Below are 14417 nucleotides of genomic sequence, written 5' to 3'. Positions count from 1 at the left end.
CAACTCCACCCCCTACTTCTGTCATCAGAAAAACTTCAAGTGGTTGATAGCAAAAAGAGCGTGACAGTTTCCTCTCAGCTGTGTTCCTGGGCTCAGCTGAACAGAATGATATGAAATAGAAATCCAGGTCTAAGAAACGCAGTGTGGTAACAGGAAAAGAGTGCTTTGTATCTCTTTTCCAAGCCCCCATATTGCAGATTCTAGGCATTAGCATGAACACCTACTTTATATGCAGATCTTGTCCAACAGAGTGGGTGTTCACACACATCTTCCATGATGTATAGCATGAAAATAAGACACCAGGGGCTTCTTGTGGGTGATCAGTGTCAACACAGCAGCTTATTCTGAGACAGGGTGTAGATTTGTGTGAATGTTTCAAAAATTGGTTTGTTGCAGGATAAGAAGCAGAAATCAATTGTTCCAAAATGGATCTTAGAGTCTGCTTTTTTTAGACAAGTGAAAGGAAGGGTAGGGAAACTGGTCGTGCCCTTATAATCCAGGATTCAAGGACAGGACAGTTCTTTGCACAGCCCCTTTACTCTCAAAGCAAGTATCTCAGGTCATACTACTGTTCTCCCACCTGATCAGCAAGCTCAACTGGCAGCTTCATTCTCTTGAGCCAGCTCCCAGGGCACTGTCCCATTTTATATTATCCAAATAAAGCAGATGGCTCACTCACCCCTCTTTTGCATAAAGATGAAGAGGTCATCCAGGAACTCCTTCCGTTCAGGGTCACTATCCAGTTCGTACAGCTGGGGAATTAAGAAAAATAACGGTATAACCCATGCTAGGGCAGACAGAGAGGGTAAGACCACCATATATTATACTGGGCCTCATGTGATGGTGGGACAACATGCTGCCACAGAGGTAGAGGCAAATCAGTTGTAGAGTTCTGGTCTCCTCCACTGACCAGGCTGAAGTGTAGCAAGCTGAGCCCCTTTGGCGGAATTGGGAACACTCTGTACTGATCTCCCGGGGATTGTTCAGGCATGGTGCAGACTGTGGTTTGGGAGGAAGCAGGGTTGAACTCTGCCAGAGGAGTGCTGCTATAATGCAGGGCTATTGGGAGGAAGGAGTAGAAAAGAAAGGATTCCAAGGATCCAACCTGGGTCAAAGGGGAGAGAGAGAGAGAAACTACTGCAACAAACAGAAGACCAGAAAGGAAAGATGGGAAAGCCAAAAGAAATGTAAAACTCAGGTTATGTCTACATTAGAAATGCTATAGAGGTAAAGCGGTTGCACTGCAGCTGCGCCGCTGAAGCATAGACACTTACAACAGCAACGGGAGGGGTTCTTCCATTGCTGTAGTAAATCCACTTCTACAAGAGGCAGTAGGTCAACGGAAGACACCTCGCAGTGTCCACACCAGGGCTTAGGTCAGTTTAATTACATGGCACAGGGCATGAAGTTATAGCTCTGAGCGATATAGTTAAGATGACCTAACTCTATAGTGTAGACCAGCCCTCAGAGTACACTAGCTCCTCCAATTCACACCTTAAAGGCACAACGGAGGTGCAACTTCTGATCCTGTTATTCCTTCCTTTGAGTTTTCCACTTATGTGACAATCCCTGAAATGCCTTGAAGGGAAAGGTGAAAGAAAAGATATAGATCTTTCAAATCGTGCTAACAAATAATGCCTGGTGGGAGATGCTCCTCTGAAATCAGATGGAAAGTACTCTCACTCACCTTGGCAATCAGCCTAGAACCAATGTTCTGAAGACATATTTTGGCAAAATGCCTTCGAGATCCAGTGTTTCTGATTACATATTTCTGAAAAGTTTCATATAAGATTTATTCAGAAAACAAATTCTACTTCTTAGCATCACCCTCTGACATTTCAGAAAAGGCGAAGGCAGGAGAATCATGCAACTGTTCCATAGTGAATCCAATTTTCATCTCTGGCGGACACTGGGGGCATATACTGTGACTGGCTGAAAGACACAATGCCAGTACTGCTAGCAGAAATATTCACAAGGAACAAAAACTCCTGCATGTGGAACAGAAATGAAGTCCATGTAGTTGTGGAAATCATTTCTTCTGCTGGCCATAGGTGCTCTCTTAGGGAAGGATATCAATGGAAAAGCAAAGCCTCAATGAGATAAACGTGTCTGTCTTTCTCTCAAGACATGGAGTTAGCTACTCAAAGTCTGTCTATTCCACAAGAAAATGGGTTTATTGGGTCATTTCCTCTGTTGCCTACCTCTTCTCACACACTGAGCTATTGGGAAGGAAATGCATCACTGGATTTGCATAGCAATTAGTTACACTCCTTCAAAAAGGGTTAGTTTAAATTAAATACGTTGTTTATTTGTCTGACAGGACACAAACTGCTGACAGCTCAAAATTGCTAATCAGTTTCGGGAAGCTGAATCCTGTACTGCCAGCTGAAGAAGGATCCTGATCAAAAGTGTTAAATATCATAGCTGACAACTAGGAGGCTTTACTGAAAGCTGCCTTTTAGCCATCAAAGGCAATAACATGGCCTAACCCAACCGGTCCCCAGACACAGAGGTTGCTAAGTGAATTTCAGTGTACACAGTCCCTATTTCACATTCCCACAAGCTGCAACAGAACAGTCTGGGATTAGCAATCCCTCAACAAAACAGCGGGGAGGAACATGCTGAAAGTTATCTCTCCCAACCCCAGCTTCACATACAGTGAAATCCAATGATCAGACAGGCTTACCTTGGCAAAATCTCGAGAGATTTCTCTTCCTCGGCCTCCGTCAGCTTCTTCGCTCCAAGTCAGACTTCCATTCTAAGGGAACAGAAACAAGAGGATGACTGGACTATGGGGAGAGTGCCCTTGCTCTATGGGTGGCAATTCTAGACAGGGAGTACACATACGGGGGAGGGCACTTCTGGTGTAGGGAGCACAGGGATGGAGAGAAGTATTTAAGCAGAGAATTGTATCGTATTTTAATTAAGCTTCCAAATATGTGGCCACAGAAGCTGGCTGGAAAATAGAAATCTCTTCCCACAAAAAAGTCCGTGTTTTTTAAAATAAAATTTATTCTTAACTGTATGAAAAAAGTCAAAAATGCAAAATTTTTTGCAGGACAGAACTTCCAGAGAAATCCCATTTGGGAGCCCCAAGGCACAATTTTTCAGCTTGCAAGCTATCTGCCTGGAAGACTCTTGTCAATTTTACTTCCTAACTGCATGCCAGAAACTGGGTACCCCTGGTCCCCTCCAGCCAAGCTGCTGGAAAATTCCTGACCAGCTCTAATGGGCACATTATTCCACCTGTTAAACATCAGTGATCTAACATTTGAAGTGGGGGATCTCTTCATTCACTGTAGCCAGGTTCACTTCATTGTTCAAAGCCAAACAAGGAGCAAGTTCAAGAATGAAGCTTCTTACTGTCTGACCATCCTTACACAGGTGCATTTTTTTTTTATGGTCTCTAGAGCCAACATTGAAAGCAGCAGGTGTCAAGCATTCTTGTCAACTTGATCATGTTGAGCCTCATCCTTTCTGTTAGCCATCTGACCAGCACTACCATACTTCAGGATGGGAAAACATGCAGCCTGGCCTCCTCTAGTGTTCTGACATAAGCAGCTCTAAGGATAGGTCAAAGGGATGGGAAATAGGGGATAATAAGGTTGAGACCCTGCGCAGACCTCTCTGTACCAATCATGGTATGCGCAAGCTTAGGGAACTGTTGTACTCGGATCTCCTACACAGAGATAGAAAGCTCAACTCTGTTGGATTAAGGCTTGCACTTCTCATTAGGCATTATAGGGACACCACTTGGGTCTATCTTGCTCAGCAAATCACGACAGAGAAATAGTTAGCAGAACTGAAAAATAGCAAAGGCAGATCTGGCTATTTCTCAGTTGTGGGAACAGAAGGGTGATAAAACATATTGTGTAGCCATCTTCAAACCACAAACACCATAGAACAACAGTAGCCACTGGTACAGACAGCCACCCAATCAAGTGCTCTGGTAAATTATAAGTGGTACCTGCCATTCTGGTTACAAATGCACTGCACCTTATCTGATAGGAAGACACTGAATATGTGAAGAGATTTCAGAACAAAAATACATTTTAATTAGAGTTGCTCTAACATCTGAAATCTTGGAGTCATCTGGTAGTGATGCCAAGTGCTCTTCACCTTTGTAAAAGACAGACAAAGCTACATTTTCCCTTTAAAAACAGCAGTGGGCTGCTCTAATGCCCGCTGATTTAGTTTGAGCCAGTAATTCCTGCTGGAAAGTCAATTATCCAGTGAGTCCCATCAGCTGAAAGATATTTAATTGGGGATTATTGCCACTTCTGTTATGTCAGCTGTTTATTCCAGCAGGTCAATTCCCCTCCCTCTCTAGGGAGAGGTCTGAAGACAGGTTTTGTTCACAGGAGGATTCATTTGGGTGTCCTTGGCTAACAGAGATTAAAAACACATATTTTTGTTAATTATGATAACATCCAGCTGCTCCTAACATCCTGCTGATAAGAAGCCAGAAAACTAAGAGCAACTAAAAACCTGGATGAATAGTGAGAATAAAACACACATGCCAAGATCTTCAAAAGTGACTAGTGATTTGGAGTGCCCAAGCTGACATAACTTAAGGGAATCTGTTTTTCAGACAGTGTTAAGCATCCACCTTCTGAAAATAGACCCCCATTTAAAGTTGGGTATATTAGAATCAAAGCACCCAAATTCACTATAGGCACATTTTAAATACTTGGCCATACCTGCTGTACCCATTTTTCTCTTTTAAATACAGGAGGGGAGAGGGCAAGAGAACATGTATAAATTCCCCCAGGCAGAGAGGAAGTGTGAAAAGCAGATTAAACCACAAATGTATTTTATACATAGCACACATTAGCCAACAACTCTCCACTGAGAACAGTTTACAACCAGGAAGGAAGAAAAAAAAAAAAAAAGGAAAAACCTACTGTGGGAAAACTGCATGGAGCATTAAAAACACACTCTTTACTTTAAAGAAAAATATACTTTTCATTAATTTTAGAATTATGAAGTTTAAATTCTTTCATCAGAGACATCACCAAGGAGATCAAAACACAAAGAAGTAGTACTTATGTTCCCCTTAATCGCTAAATCTCAAAGCACTTCAAAAGGTGAGAAAGCATCACTACTTCTATGTTTTTTAGTGAAAAGAAGATAAAGGCCAGCTGAACTCTGTCATTGCAATGTTTAACCGTGTGACTGAGTGGCTGGATGAAATTGGCATCATTTGGCATAGCAAGCAGCAGTGAGACAAAGGTACTGAAGCTCCCAGATAATGAGACCTGGTGAAATAAAAGTACACGGGATTCAGGGCACAAGGCATGCTTCTTTTATGATGAGCTAGATCAAATTCTTACAACTCTCCCTTACATGCAATCAGGGCTGCTTCTGGGTAGCAACGGAGTATAATCCAGTGCAGAGGTGAGGGACAAGGAGACTGGAGTTAGTGGATTTCTGGCTAGTCTAGAGTACCAGGTAGACTTCATTCTCCAGTATTGTTAATTTATCCATAGAACAGGTCCACAGCATGGACAACAACAGACAAACTTCCCACTGTCCACATGTCTTGACTGTGATCTGAAGGGACTACCTTCATGACCTATCATTCTGTGGCCTCCCTGCCAAGACTACCAACAATGATACCAAATAGTGACAACTGCAATGCCAGTTTTGTGAGGTCAGAAACCAGTTCACTGAGAAACAGACCATGATCCATCAACTGATTTCACATAAGCCATCAACAGCCATCAGAATTTCACAGTGTTCCACTGCTAGTGACTTGAGCTCAAATGAAACGTGCAAGACACAGAAGGAAGAAAACAAATAGCTACCCAATTACAGATGAGAATGCTGCACAATTACTGACATATGTAGGATCATTTATTTATTATATAAAAGCTTCTTGCATGGAGGATATAGCTCTCTGCATAAACTTCAGCATATCGAACTTTCACTCTTTCTCGGAAAACATAATTACTCTATGCTGGGAGACCCTTCTCTCCATTAACAGCAGGAGCTTGAGAAATCAATATCCCTTCCACCAGGCATCAAAAGGGGGTTTTATAGGTCAGGAGATGTTTTCTGCTTCCTTTCTGTACTATTTAAAATTAATATCAAGGAATATGCTACTGTTTTCTCCCTCATTTTGTAGCAAGGAAATTTACTTGATGTTTGAGAAATAATCATTTCCATAGTTACCAACCGGGATATCGCAAACAAGAATTCACCTGAAACTTCTGACATCTGAAAAAAATTAAGCTACCCCCTATGTCTTGGCTCAGCTCTCTGACATCATGTACCAGTAGAAGAAAGCCAGAATTCTGTAAATAGTTCCTGCCCTGAGAAAGAACTTTCAGCCTGCAGGCTGTCCCCAGAAGCTGCCTGCCCCATTCCCTTTGCCCACATCCCCAAACACACCTCTGAAGCTCATCTGCTATCAAAATGTTCTGCTCTTCCCCAGAGAGGATAGGCCTGACTTTAGAAGCAATTAGAGCATGGGCTATTTTAGGATTACTTCCTAACCACCTGGAATATCTTATTAAAGCAGAGCTCAGATGTCAAAAGCAGTTTCAGTTACCACCTACAAAAGCCATAGTTAACCCTTTCCTCAAAAATAAGTTACTGGAACAGGTAACTGACAATTACAAACAACTTGTTTTTCATTCCAGCCTCTTGAAGCCCCAAACCTCCAAATTATTCATCTAAAAACTCCTATGATTGAGCTGTTTAGAACTTGAGTACTAATATTCCAACTCTCTGTATAGTGGCCAGAGTCTAATTTCCCCAAGAACCAAAATCCTGTGTCCAACTCAAAGGGTCCAGGATGTAAAGGTTCACCACTAAAACTCAAAATATCTGCACCTCAGGCATGAGCCTTGCCTCATGGAAAAACTCTCAAAGCTTTAATATAGCTTTGTTATTCAAATATTTTAATGAGACTCAGCTGAGGTCTGGTAAGGTTTATGAGACTATGAAATTGGACTTAAATCTCATTGTGTATTTATTCTGGGTGAACCTGTTGAAGTTTAGGATTCACAAAAAGTGAGGAGGCATTAGCACACTTGGAGCCTCACCTAGGTTTGCCAATGTACCTCAAACTTGATGTGCTTCCTCCATCACTACTATTTCAGTCCTAGTGTTTCCAGATAGATACTTGTCACTGGGCAACCACCATAATGTTTGAAGTCTATCTACACACTAAGCTAAATGTTGCTGTGACAAACCCTTTACTACCCTATCCCACTAGCTTAACAGCAAACACTGAGTTAATGGGAAATGTACAAAGGGGGTGATTTCAGGATTATCAGAGAATCAGCAGAAATTCCTTTTGTGGGTGGGGCTGAGCCCTAGTAAGTGAAACAGATGCCAGTATAAAGAAAACTGTTGTACTACAAAACACCGATAAGATCGGGATTACTGCCCTGAGCTGCAAACTCTCAGGCACTGTAAGAACCAAGTTATAATTATCACATACACACCTTCCGTTGTCTGGTAAAACTTTGTAGGAGCTGAAAAATCCTGCCCACTCTTACTAGCAAGACAGCACAATTCAACATCTACAGCTTTAGAGGTGCTTTTGATTCTAGTGATCTCAAGATTAAGTGGAGAAAATAAGAAAAGAAAGGACTGAAATGCATGCATTTGGAATTCGTTGGTTACACCTTTTAATAAAGATTCCTTTAAAACTCTCTCCCAGCTGTGCAGCTACTGCAATTTCCTGATTCCTAGTGGCACAGGAACCCAATGGAAGGCAAGAATTTCACAGTATTTGGGTACTGCTGAATCGGGCAACTGAAAAAAGTAAACCAAAGTCTGGGCGATGCAATTTCACAATGCTGATTGTATTTAATTTTCAAAGAAATCTGTGCTTTGTTGTGTGGCTGGGCAGACAAGATTAGCATTGGTATACAGCAAAGTCATTCCCTGCCAATTTACATTGGGGATAGACTACAGGGGTCAACTGGAGAGCGATCTGCTGTTGATTTGGCGGGTCTTCAGTAGACCCGCAAAATCGACTGCTGGTGGATCAATCTCAGAGCTTCGACCCGGGCTGTAGTGTAGACATAGACCTACTCTAACTAGTACACCTGTAAAGTAGCGCTGGAACAACAAGCTACAGGCATTTTTAGAGGCAAACACTTGAGCCAAATTTGGAATTTATAATCCCACGCAGATGGAGTTGCATGGGATATAAACCAACACCAAATCTGCTCCCTGGAAATTGGATCAGAGCATTCTAATTAAAAAATTAAACCCCCTTGCCTTACACTTCAAAGATAACAGGGCCAACAGAACAGTGAAGACAAAGATACATGGATTTCTCCTAGATAATTTTAAAGGGATATCCAGGGCCAGAAATTCAAGATCAGGTGAGCACAACTGTACGCACATTAATTTATGCATGCAATTATGCTTGTATATTGGGTATATCATTCTGTCATTGAACAGGCCACAAACATGCACAAATACCTGATTTTGTGCATGATCATCAAGTACTAGTGCACACAGATTTATCCAGATATGTGCACGCAACTGTACACACCCAATCTTGAAAACCTGGCCACAGAGTAAATTCCATTTATTTTTCTGAGACGTTTATCTGCTCTGGCTGCTTATTTCCCATTTTAAGTTACAATTTCAATGGTGACCTCAGCCATGATGCAACATGAGTCATCTGCACAGCTAAGAGCAGATAAGGAATTCAGATGGGGAATAAATGAATTCAAAGAAGGAAAAGCAGGTAAGTTCTTAAGAATCAAAGAATTTGTTTTCATGCAAAAGTTCTTTGCAATAAAGAGGAAATAAACAAACATGTGATACACACGCAGTTGCTAGTAGAGAAAATTGTTTTTCATTATATGACAGCTTTTTAAAGGTGACCCACAAGTGGAATTAGGAATCCATATTAAGAAGTGCACTGAGTTTTTCCAAATAAGGGGCAGGGCATTTAGCATGTAAAACAATTCATTTGTTTTCATGATTTCCAATCCCTTTGGATTACCAGGTATCCCCTCTGAATAGTACCACAGCATTGATTATACTTAAAGCATCACAGCAGCCATGGAACTTCTGCCGCCCTTTCCCAGAGCCAGTTTATAGTGATCACTCTAAGTGGGCTTCTCTTTGCCAACACATATCAGCTTTCTAAAAGTTAGGTCATGATTTTGAAGAGTTACTAGTGGTTTTGGGTACCCAACCTGAGACACCCGATTTTTAAGAAATACTGAGCACTAACCCTCTGAAAATCAGGCCCTTTTGAAGTGTTTTAAAAAGAGTTATAAGGCACCCAAGATCACCAGGCACTTGAAAATCTTGGCCTTATTATTTATAGCCCATGAAGGGATAAAAGTACTAATGTATATGCTTTGATATCTACAATCAAAGTTTTGCAGTGGTATAGCGTGCTGCTGAGCATACCAGCCTGAGTTTGAAGGGGATTCTCTGGAACCTGAACTGGAAAGGCAGCAGCAGAACTGAACTGGCTGCAATCTGCTCAGCAGTGAGGTTATTCCCAGTAACCAAAGAGACTGCCAAGCTATGCTTAAAACTAGATGAACTCACACCCAACCGTCTGCTAAAAGCAACATTTTCACCCGCAGAATTAAAATCTCATTTCTCTTCAGATGAAGACGGGCAGCCCACATCTCCCTTTCTGCAGGCGCCGTGGGAAACCTCAGCTGTCGGAGAGCTGATGGATTTACACAGGATTTGAGCAGTGCTAGAAGAGACTGAGCCTACTGCATCCGTCCGCCCTTCTTTCAGAACTTCAACCCCTTGACAAGCAGCTAACACTCCCTCGTTGTTTTGTGCTGACAGGATTCCCACCGCCCGTGTCAGAAGCTGAGCCAGCTCTTTTGTCTGATGGCTTGTTCTACAATTATTTACTTGGCTGTCCAAAGCTGAATAGGTCTCTAAAAGTAGCCAGACATCAATGCTGGTATTCATCTTTCTACCGCCCTAGTATTAGGTCCCTTCCAGAGGATCTCAGTCTTATGCTACGAAGTCAACATTTTTCTGGAAGACCTCATTTTTAAAAGAAAATCACTATCAAGAGAAGAAATACAAATGACTTCCCATTCCAAAATTAATGGCAAAAACCAACTAAATATAACCTACAAATATCATGAGATTGTCACAAAGTTTACCCCCAAAATCTGATGTGGTGGTGAATGTTCTGCCAGGCTCAACATCTGTACAGTATTAAAACAGAAGATAACATTTTCAAAATGCACATAAGTGACTTTTGTACCTAAGTCTCATTGACAGTCAATGGGAGTTGGGTACAATTTTCAGAAGTGCCTATTATCTGCTACTTTGTTGTTCAGTTAAAAATACCACTGCTAAAATCTGTACACATTTTAAAAACATTTGGACTCCACAACCTAAAAAGTTGTTATCCCTGCTTGCTGTAATCACAGCATCATTTAATCAGCCATTCTTCCTAATGATGCTAGTGCATAAACAAGCAAGCAAAACAAATCTGAGCTTGAACTTACATCTTTAAAAAAAAGTGTGTGTGTGGGGGGAGGAGGGGAAGAACATTTATAAATGTTAGAGGATGAAATGAGGACATTTAATATTCTGAAGCTTCTAAAAAGGGAAGCACAAATCATTTTAAAAGCTACGTATTAATTAAATAAAAAGACACAGATGTGTGTCTTTTTAAGGTATTTTACCTCACCAGGAAAACAAAAAAACTATTTAAATAGCAGAAGAAAAATGTCTGCCTGCTCTTTCTTGCATTCAGAAATCACCACACAAGCTACTTGGTACTGACTTGAACCTATTTCATTTGAAGTCCATTGTAAAACTACTAGTATCTTAAGTGTGACTAGCATCAGACAGAACCTACCATCTTGCAGTTAAATTTTCACTCTCCTGCATGGAGACTCCAACTGAGGGCAGAAACAAATCAACCTTTGATACTTACCCATCCCAAAGCGAGCATGATTCACCAGCAGTATTTTATACAACCATTGTGATTTTCATCTATGCATGTCAAAGTGCTTTACAAACACTGGGCCACATTCATGCATGCAGCAGAGATCCATGCAACACTACAGTCAGGAAGGCCACGGAGGTGGGGAGTAAAGTTAGTTGTAAACCCCTTTTTACACTTCCTGGATTCTAGAACAAACTTGGCAGGTCCAAAACCACATTAGGTTGCAACAGACCCCAAAGGGTCACACAGCAACTGAAGACAGCTGAAGTACAACACCAATGAGAGCTTGCAAGAATGTAAGCCAGAGTGGAGCTGTACCAATATCTCTATACCACCTGGGGAATCTTATGCCAGAGGTATTACCTGAGCACCAGAGCTGGCAAGTTGGTAGCCCTTACAGTTTGTCAGAGTGGCATAAAGGGGTTGCTATGGGGCTGTGAATCAAGCCTATTAACTTACAAAGCTCCATAATTCCTTACAAGATACGAAAGTATTATTCTGAAGCACAAAGAAAGTCACAAGGCACTGGCCAAGCCAGAAACAAAAACAGTCTTCTGAGTCAACATGTAAATATAAGCCTCTACCTCACCATGATCAGTAGCTACTACAAAGGAACCTACAATTCCACATTTTCCATTTTTTTAAGGCCACTACAATGTGCCACCAAGCCTTACTGTGCTTTCAGCTCCCTGACTGCTATGTTATATCAAGAGACTGGAAAAAGGGGAGTAGTCTTCCCTTCAGCCACTATACTCCCGTTTAGAAAGCCCATCAAGTTCTGAAGCAATTTCTCCAAAGACCTAGTCACCTGAATGACACACCCACCTAGTTTCCTGAGAATAGTCTGAATAACTCCTCACTCAAACTAGCCACTCTTGAGGAACAGGCATTTCAGAGTATCAGCTGGCAGGCTGCCAAATCCTACAGTCGCTTAGTTAGTGTGCTCACCAGCATGGAGTCAGGAATCCCATTTACCACTGACTTGGCAACTTTCACAGAATCCTGCCAAGTGCATCAACATGGAAGCTAGCGAATCAGGATATGAGTTTGATGATATTCCATGAGCTGGGTCATGTTATGCCAGTCAAATAAGAATCTTTCCCCACTGAAAAAAAAACAACTCATGATGGTGTAAAGCAAAGCCCTCTTGTCTCTGACCCACAGTATCTAGGGGACAGGCTTTGAACTGTGAGTGCTCACAGCAAACACTCATCATTGGCCATCACTAAGGAGTTCCAATCTTCCCACTTATTCACAGGATTTCCAAGGGAGAAACTCTCTGTCAATAGCCAAAGATACTTCCACAGCAGAGTTAATTCAACCCACACCTTAACAGCACCTAATGGAACACTTACCCAAGCTCACCCACACTATAGCTTGTAGCAAAGAGCAGCTAATCCCAACCCCCAAACTTAAACCTTAGGGCCAATCTCAACTCACCTATGGGCTGTTCCTATACCTAACGGAGCTAATCTTACCTCTATAAAGCACCCTAGCACTATACTAAAGAAATGCCCATTTATGATGAAGCACACAGTAAAGTGAAAAGCTCTTGGGCGTACTGGCATATCGCTTCAAGCACTGGTAATTATAGATTCAAACCCAATAGTAACATCCTACTGTAACCATTCAATAAGCAAGTCAGCCACTTTCCATCCACTCATGAAATACAAAATGGCTGCGCTGCTCAGATGATCAGGAACAGGATATGGACTTTTTCCCCACTAGGACAGAGGTTCAAATTCTGTCCAAGTTCATAGCGACTAGAAGGGGATGGTCTATGTGAAATAAATTAAGTCAGTTACTAGCAGACAGGTGCCTATAATCAAAATTCATCACAACAACAGGTACTAACTGGCCCCATGCTGAGAGTCTCAGCAGAAAGGTGAAGGAATGAATGAGCCACAAAGACCAAGCTCCTTTTCCATCTTTAGCAGTGACCCTTGTTGATCAGGGTTGACACATGTAGATAAGGGGCTTTAATTTACCTCTTCTTTGTACAGTTAGAGAGCTGCACCCCCAGAGCTGGAAAATATAGCCCCTTTCACAAGTACTAAATTCACTTTTGAAAGAAAGAGCTTTTGTTCAGAGAGAAGAAATGTCAGCACTGACCTGCTTGAGCTGCTCATCCATTCTCCAGGTCTGCCGCCCAGATGGGGAACCAGAATACGATTGTTTAGTAGTGTCTTTACCCTGTTCCTCCTTTCCCTGCTGTCCCCGCTGAAGTCCTGGGGCTGGAAGAGTAGACACCACTCTTTGGTTGTGATGGGCAACTTTTTGAGAATGAAAATACTTCAAAGTAGAACAGGCATCTTTTCCAGTCATTTCAGTGTCCTCCTCAAGATCTCCATCTTCCAAACCCTCTTCCTCTTCATCCTCTTCCTCCTCCTCCTCCTCCTCCAGCTCGGAGGTCACACTGCTCTGATCAAAAGCTCGGGTGGCCCCAACTACAGGTGGGACTTTGGCCAAAGGACCAAGTGCTGTGCTGCCCGAAGCCCTGCCAGATGTGGCTGCTAGAACAGCCTGCTGTGCTGCCAGCTGCTGAGTATAAAGCTGCTGGGCTTCTCTCATCTGCCTCTGCTGTCTCTCTCTGGAATCCATCTGCAGAGGACCTTGCTGCTGTTGCTGCTGCTGCTTCTGCAGCTGCTCAACAACAGCCTCCAGCTTCATCCCGCAGTTAGCATGGCTGTGAAAAGACAGCTTTTCTATCCAGCAGGGCTCAAGCCCCAACCTTCAGAGATCAATAGAACCTAAAAGATAGATAAATATTTGTATGAATATAACACACTTTCATCTTCTTCCCTGTCGGAGGATAAGCAGGCTGCAAAGCCAGTCCTCTTTCCAGTCCAGGAGACCGTAAAATAAAACGCCTAGAGTTTCGCAGCCTCAGGCTCAAACTTGCACTCCATTTTCAGTGTGTTTAATTGTATTTTCAAACTGAACACACGACAGCATAACCTCAGTTTTACAAACTGCAAACTGCTTACCTGCCCCTGCCCTAAGAGCATATTCTTCACTGACCCTTCTCCCACAAGTTTTACTAACTACCTTTAAAGCATTAGATTTTAAATTTAGATTTCAATCTCACTCCATATACTATTTTAAGGAACTGCACATCATAATAATTGCACTGAGTGCATGCCCTTTAAGTAAATGTATTTATAATCCTGTACCAAATACTATTGTCTTTGCAAGTTATTTCCTGACCTCATGATTTTACAGAAGTTCCACATGCTCCTTGAGATCTTAGTAAAAACAGGGCTCTTTTAGCACTTGTTACTCTGAGTAATTTGGATGCCATGCAAGTAAAGATCATCCTACCCCCAAATAGCTAGTCACCTGGAAACCTTTACCCCAGCTTCTTCACACACAGCTCTGCCAATGCACCTAACATCCCAAGCTGGGACACTCTCCGTTACTCTAACTGGAGGATGCACAGGACTTTGTTAGCACTCCATTTTGATGTACAACATCCCCTACTCTTCCAGCATTAGGCACC

General features: G+C 42.2%; 1 protein-coding gene across 1 annotated transcript in view; it reads right to left on the bottom strand.

The window, feature by feature from the left end:
- ARID3B (AT-rich interaction domain 3B) overlaps positions 1-14417 on the bottom strand; it is a 47799-nt gene that overhangs the window by 30409 nt on the left and 2973 nt on the right. Inside the window, exons 2-4 of the mRNA XM_084641995.1 lie at positions 13031-13668; positions 2687-2758; positions 680-752 (exon numbers count right to left, since the gene is read on the bottom strand). Coding sequence (XP_084498121.1) covers positions 680-752; positions 2687-2758; positions 13031-13588 — 703 coding nt within the window. The 5' untranslated portion in view covers positions 13589-13668. The remainder of the gene's footprint in view (positions 1-679; positions 753-2686; positions 2759-13030; positions 13669-14417) is intronic.

Source organism: Lepidochelys olivacea (genome assembly GCF_965140295.1).
Source record: "Lepidochelys olivacea isolate rLepOli2 genome assembly, chromosome: 10".
In the NCBI taxonomy this organism is placed as follows: domain Eukaryota; kingdom Metazoa; phylum Chordata; order Testudines; family Cheloniidae; genus Lepidochelys; species Lepidochelys olivacea.
Note: the sequence above shows the minus strand (reverse complement) of the source record. Positions and strands in the feature narration are given on the sequence as shown.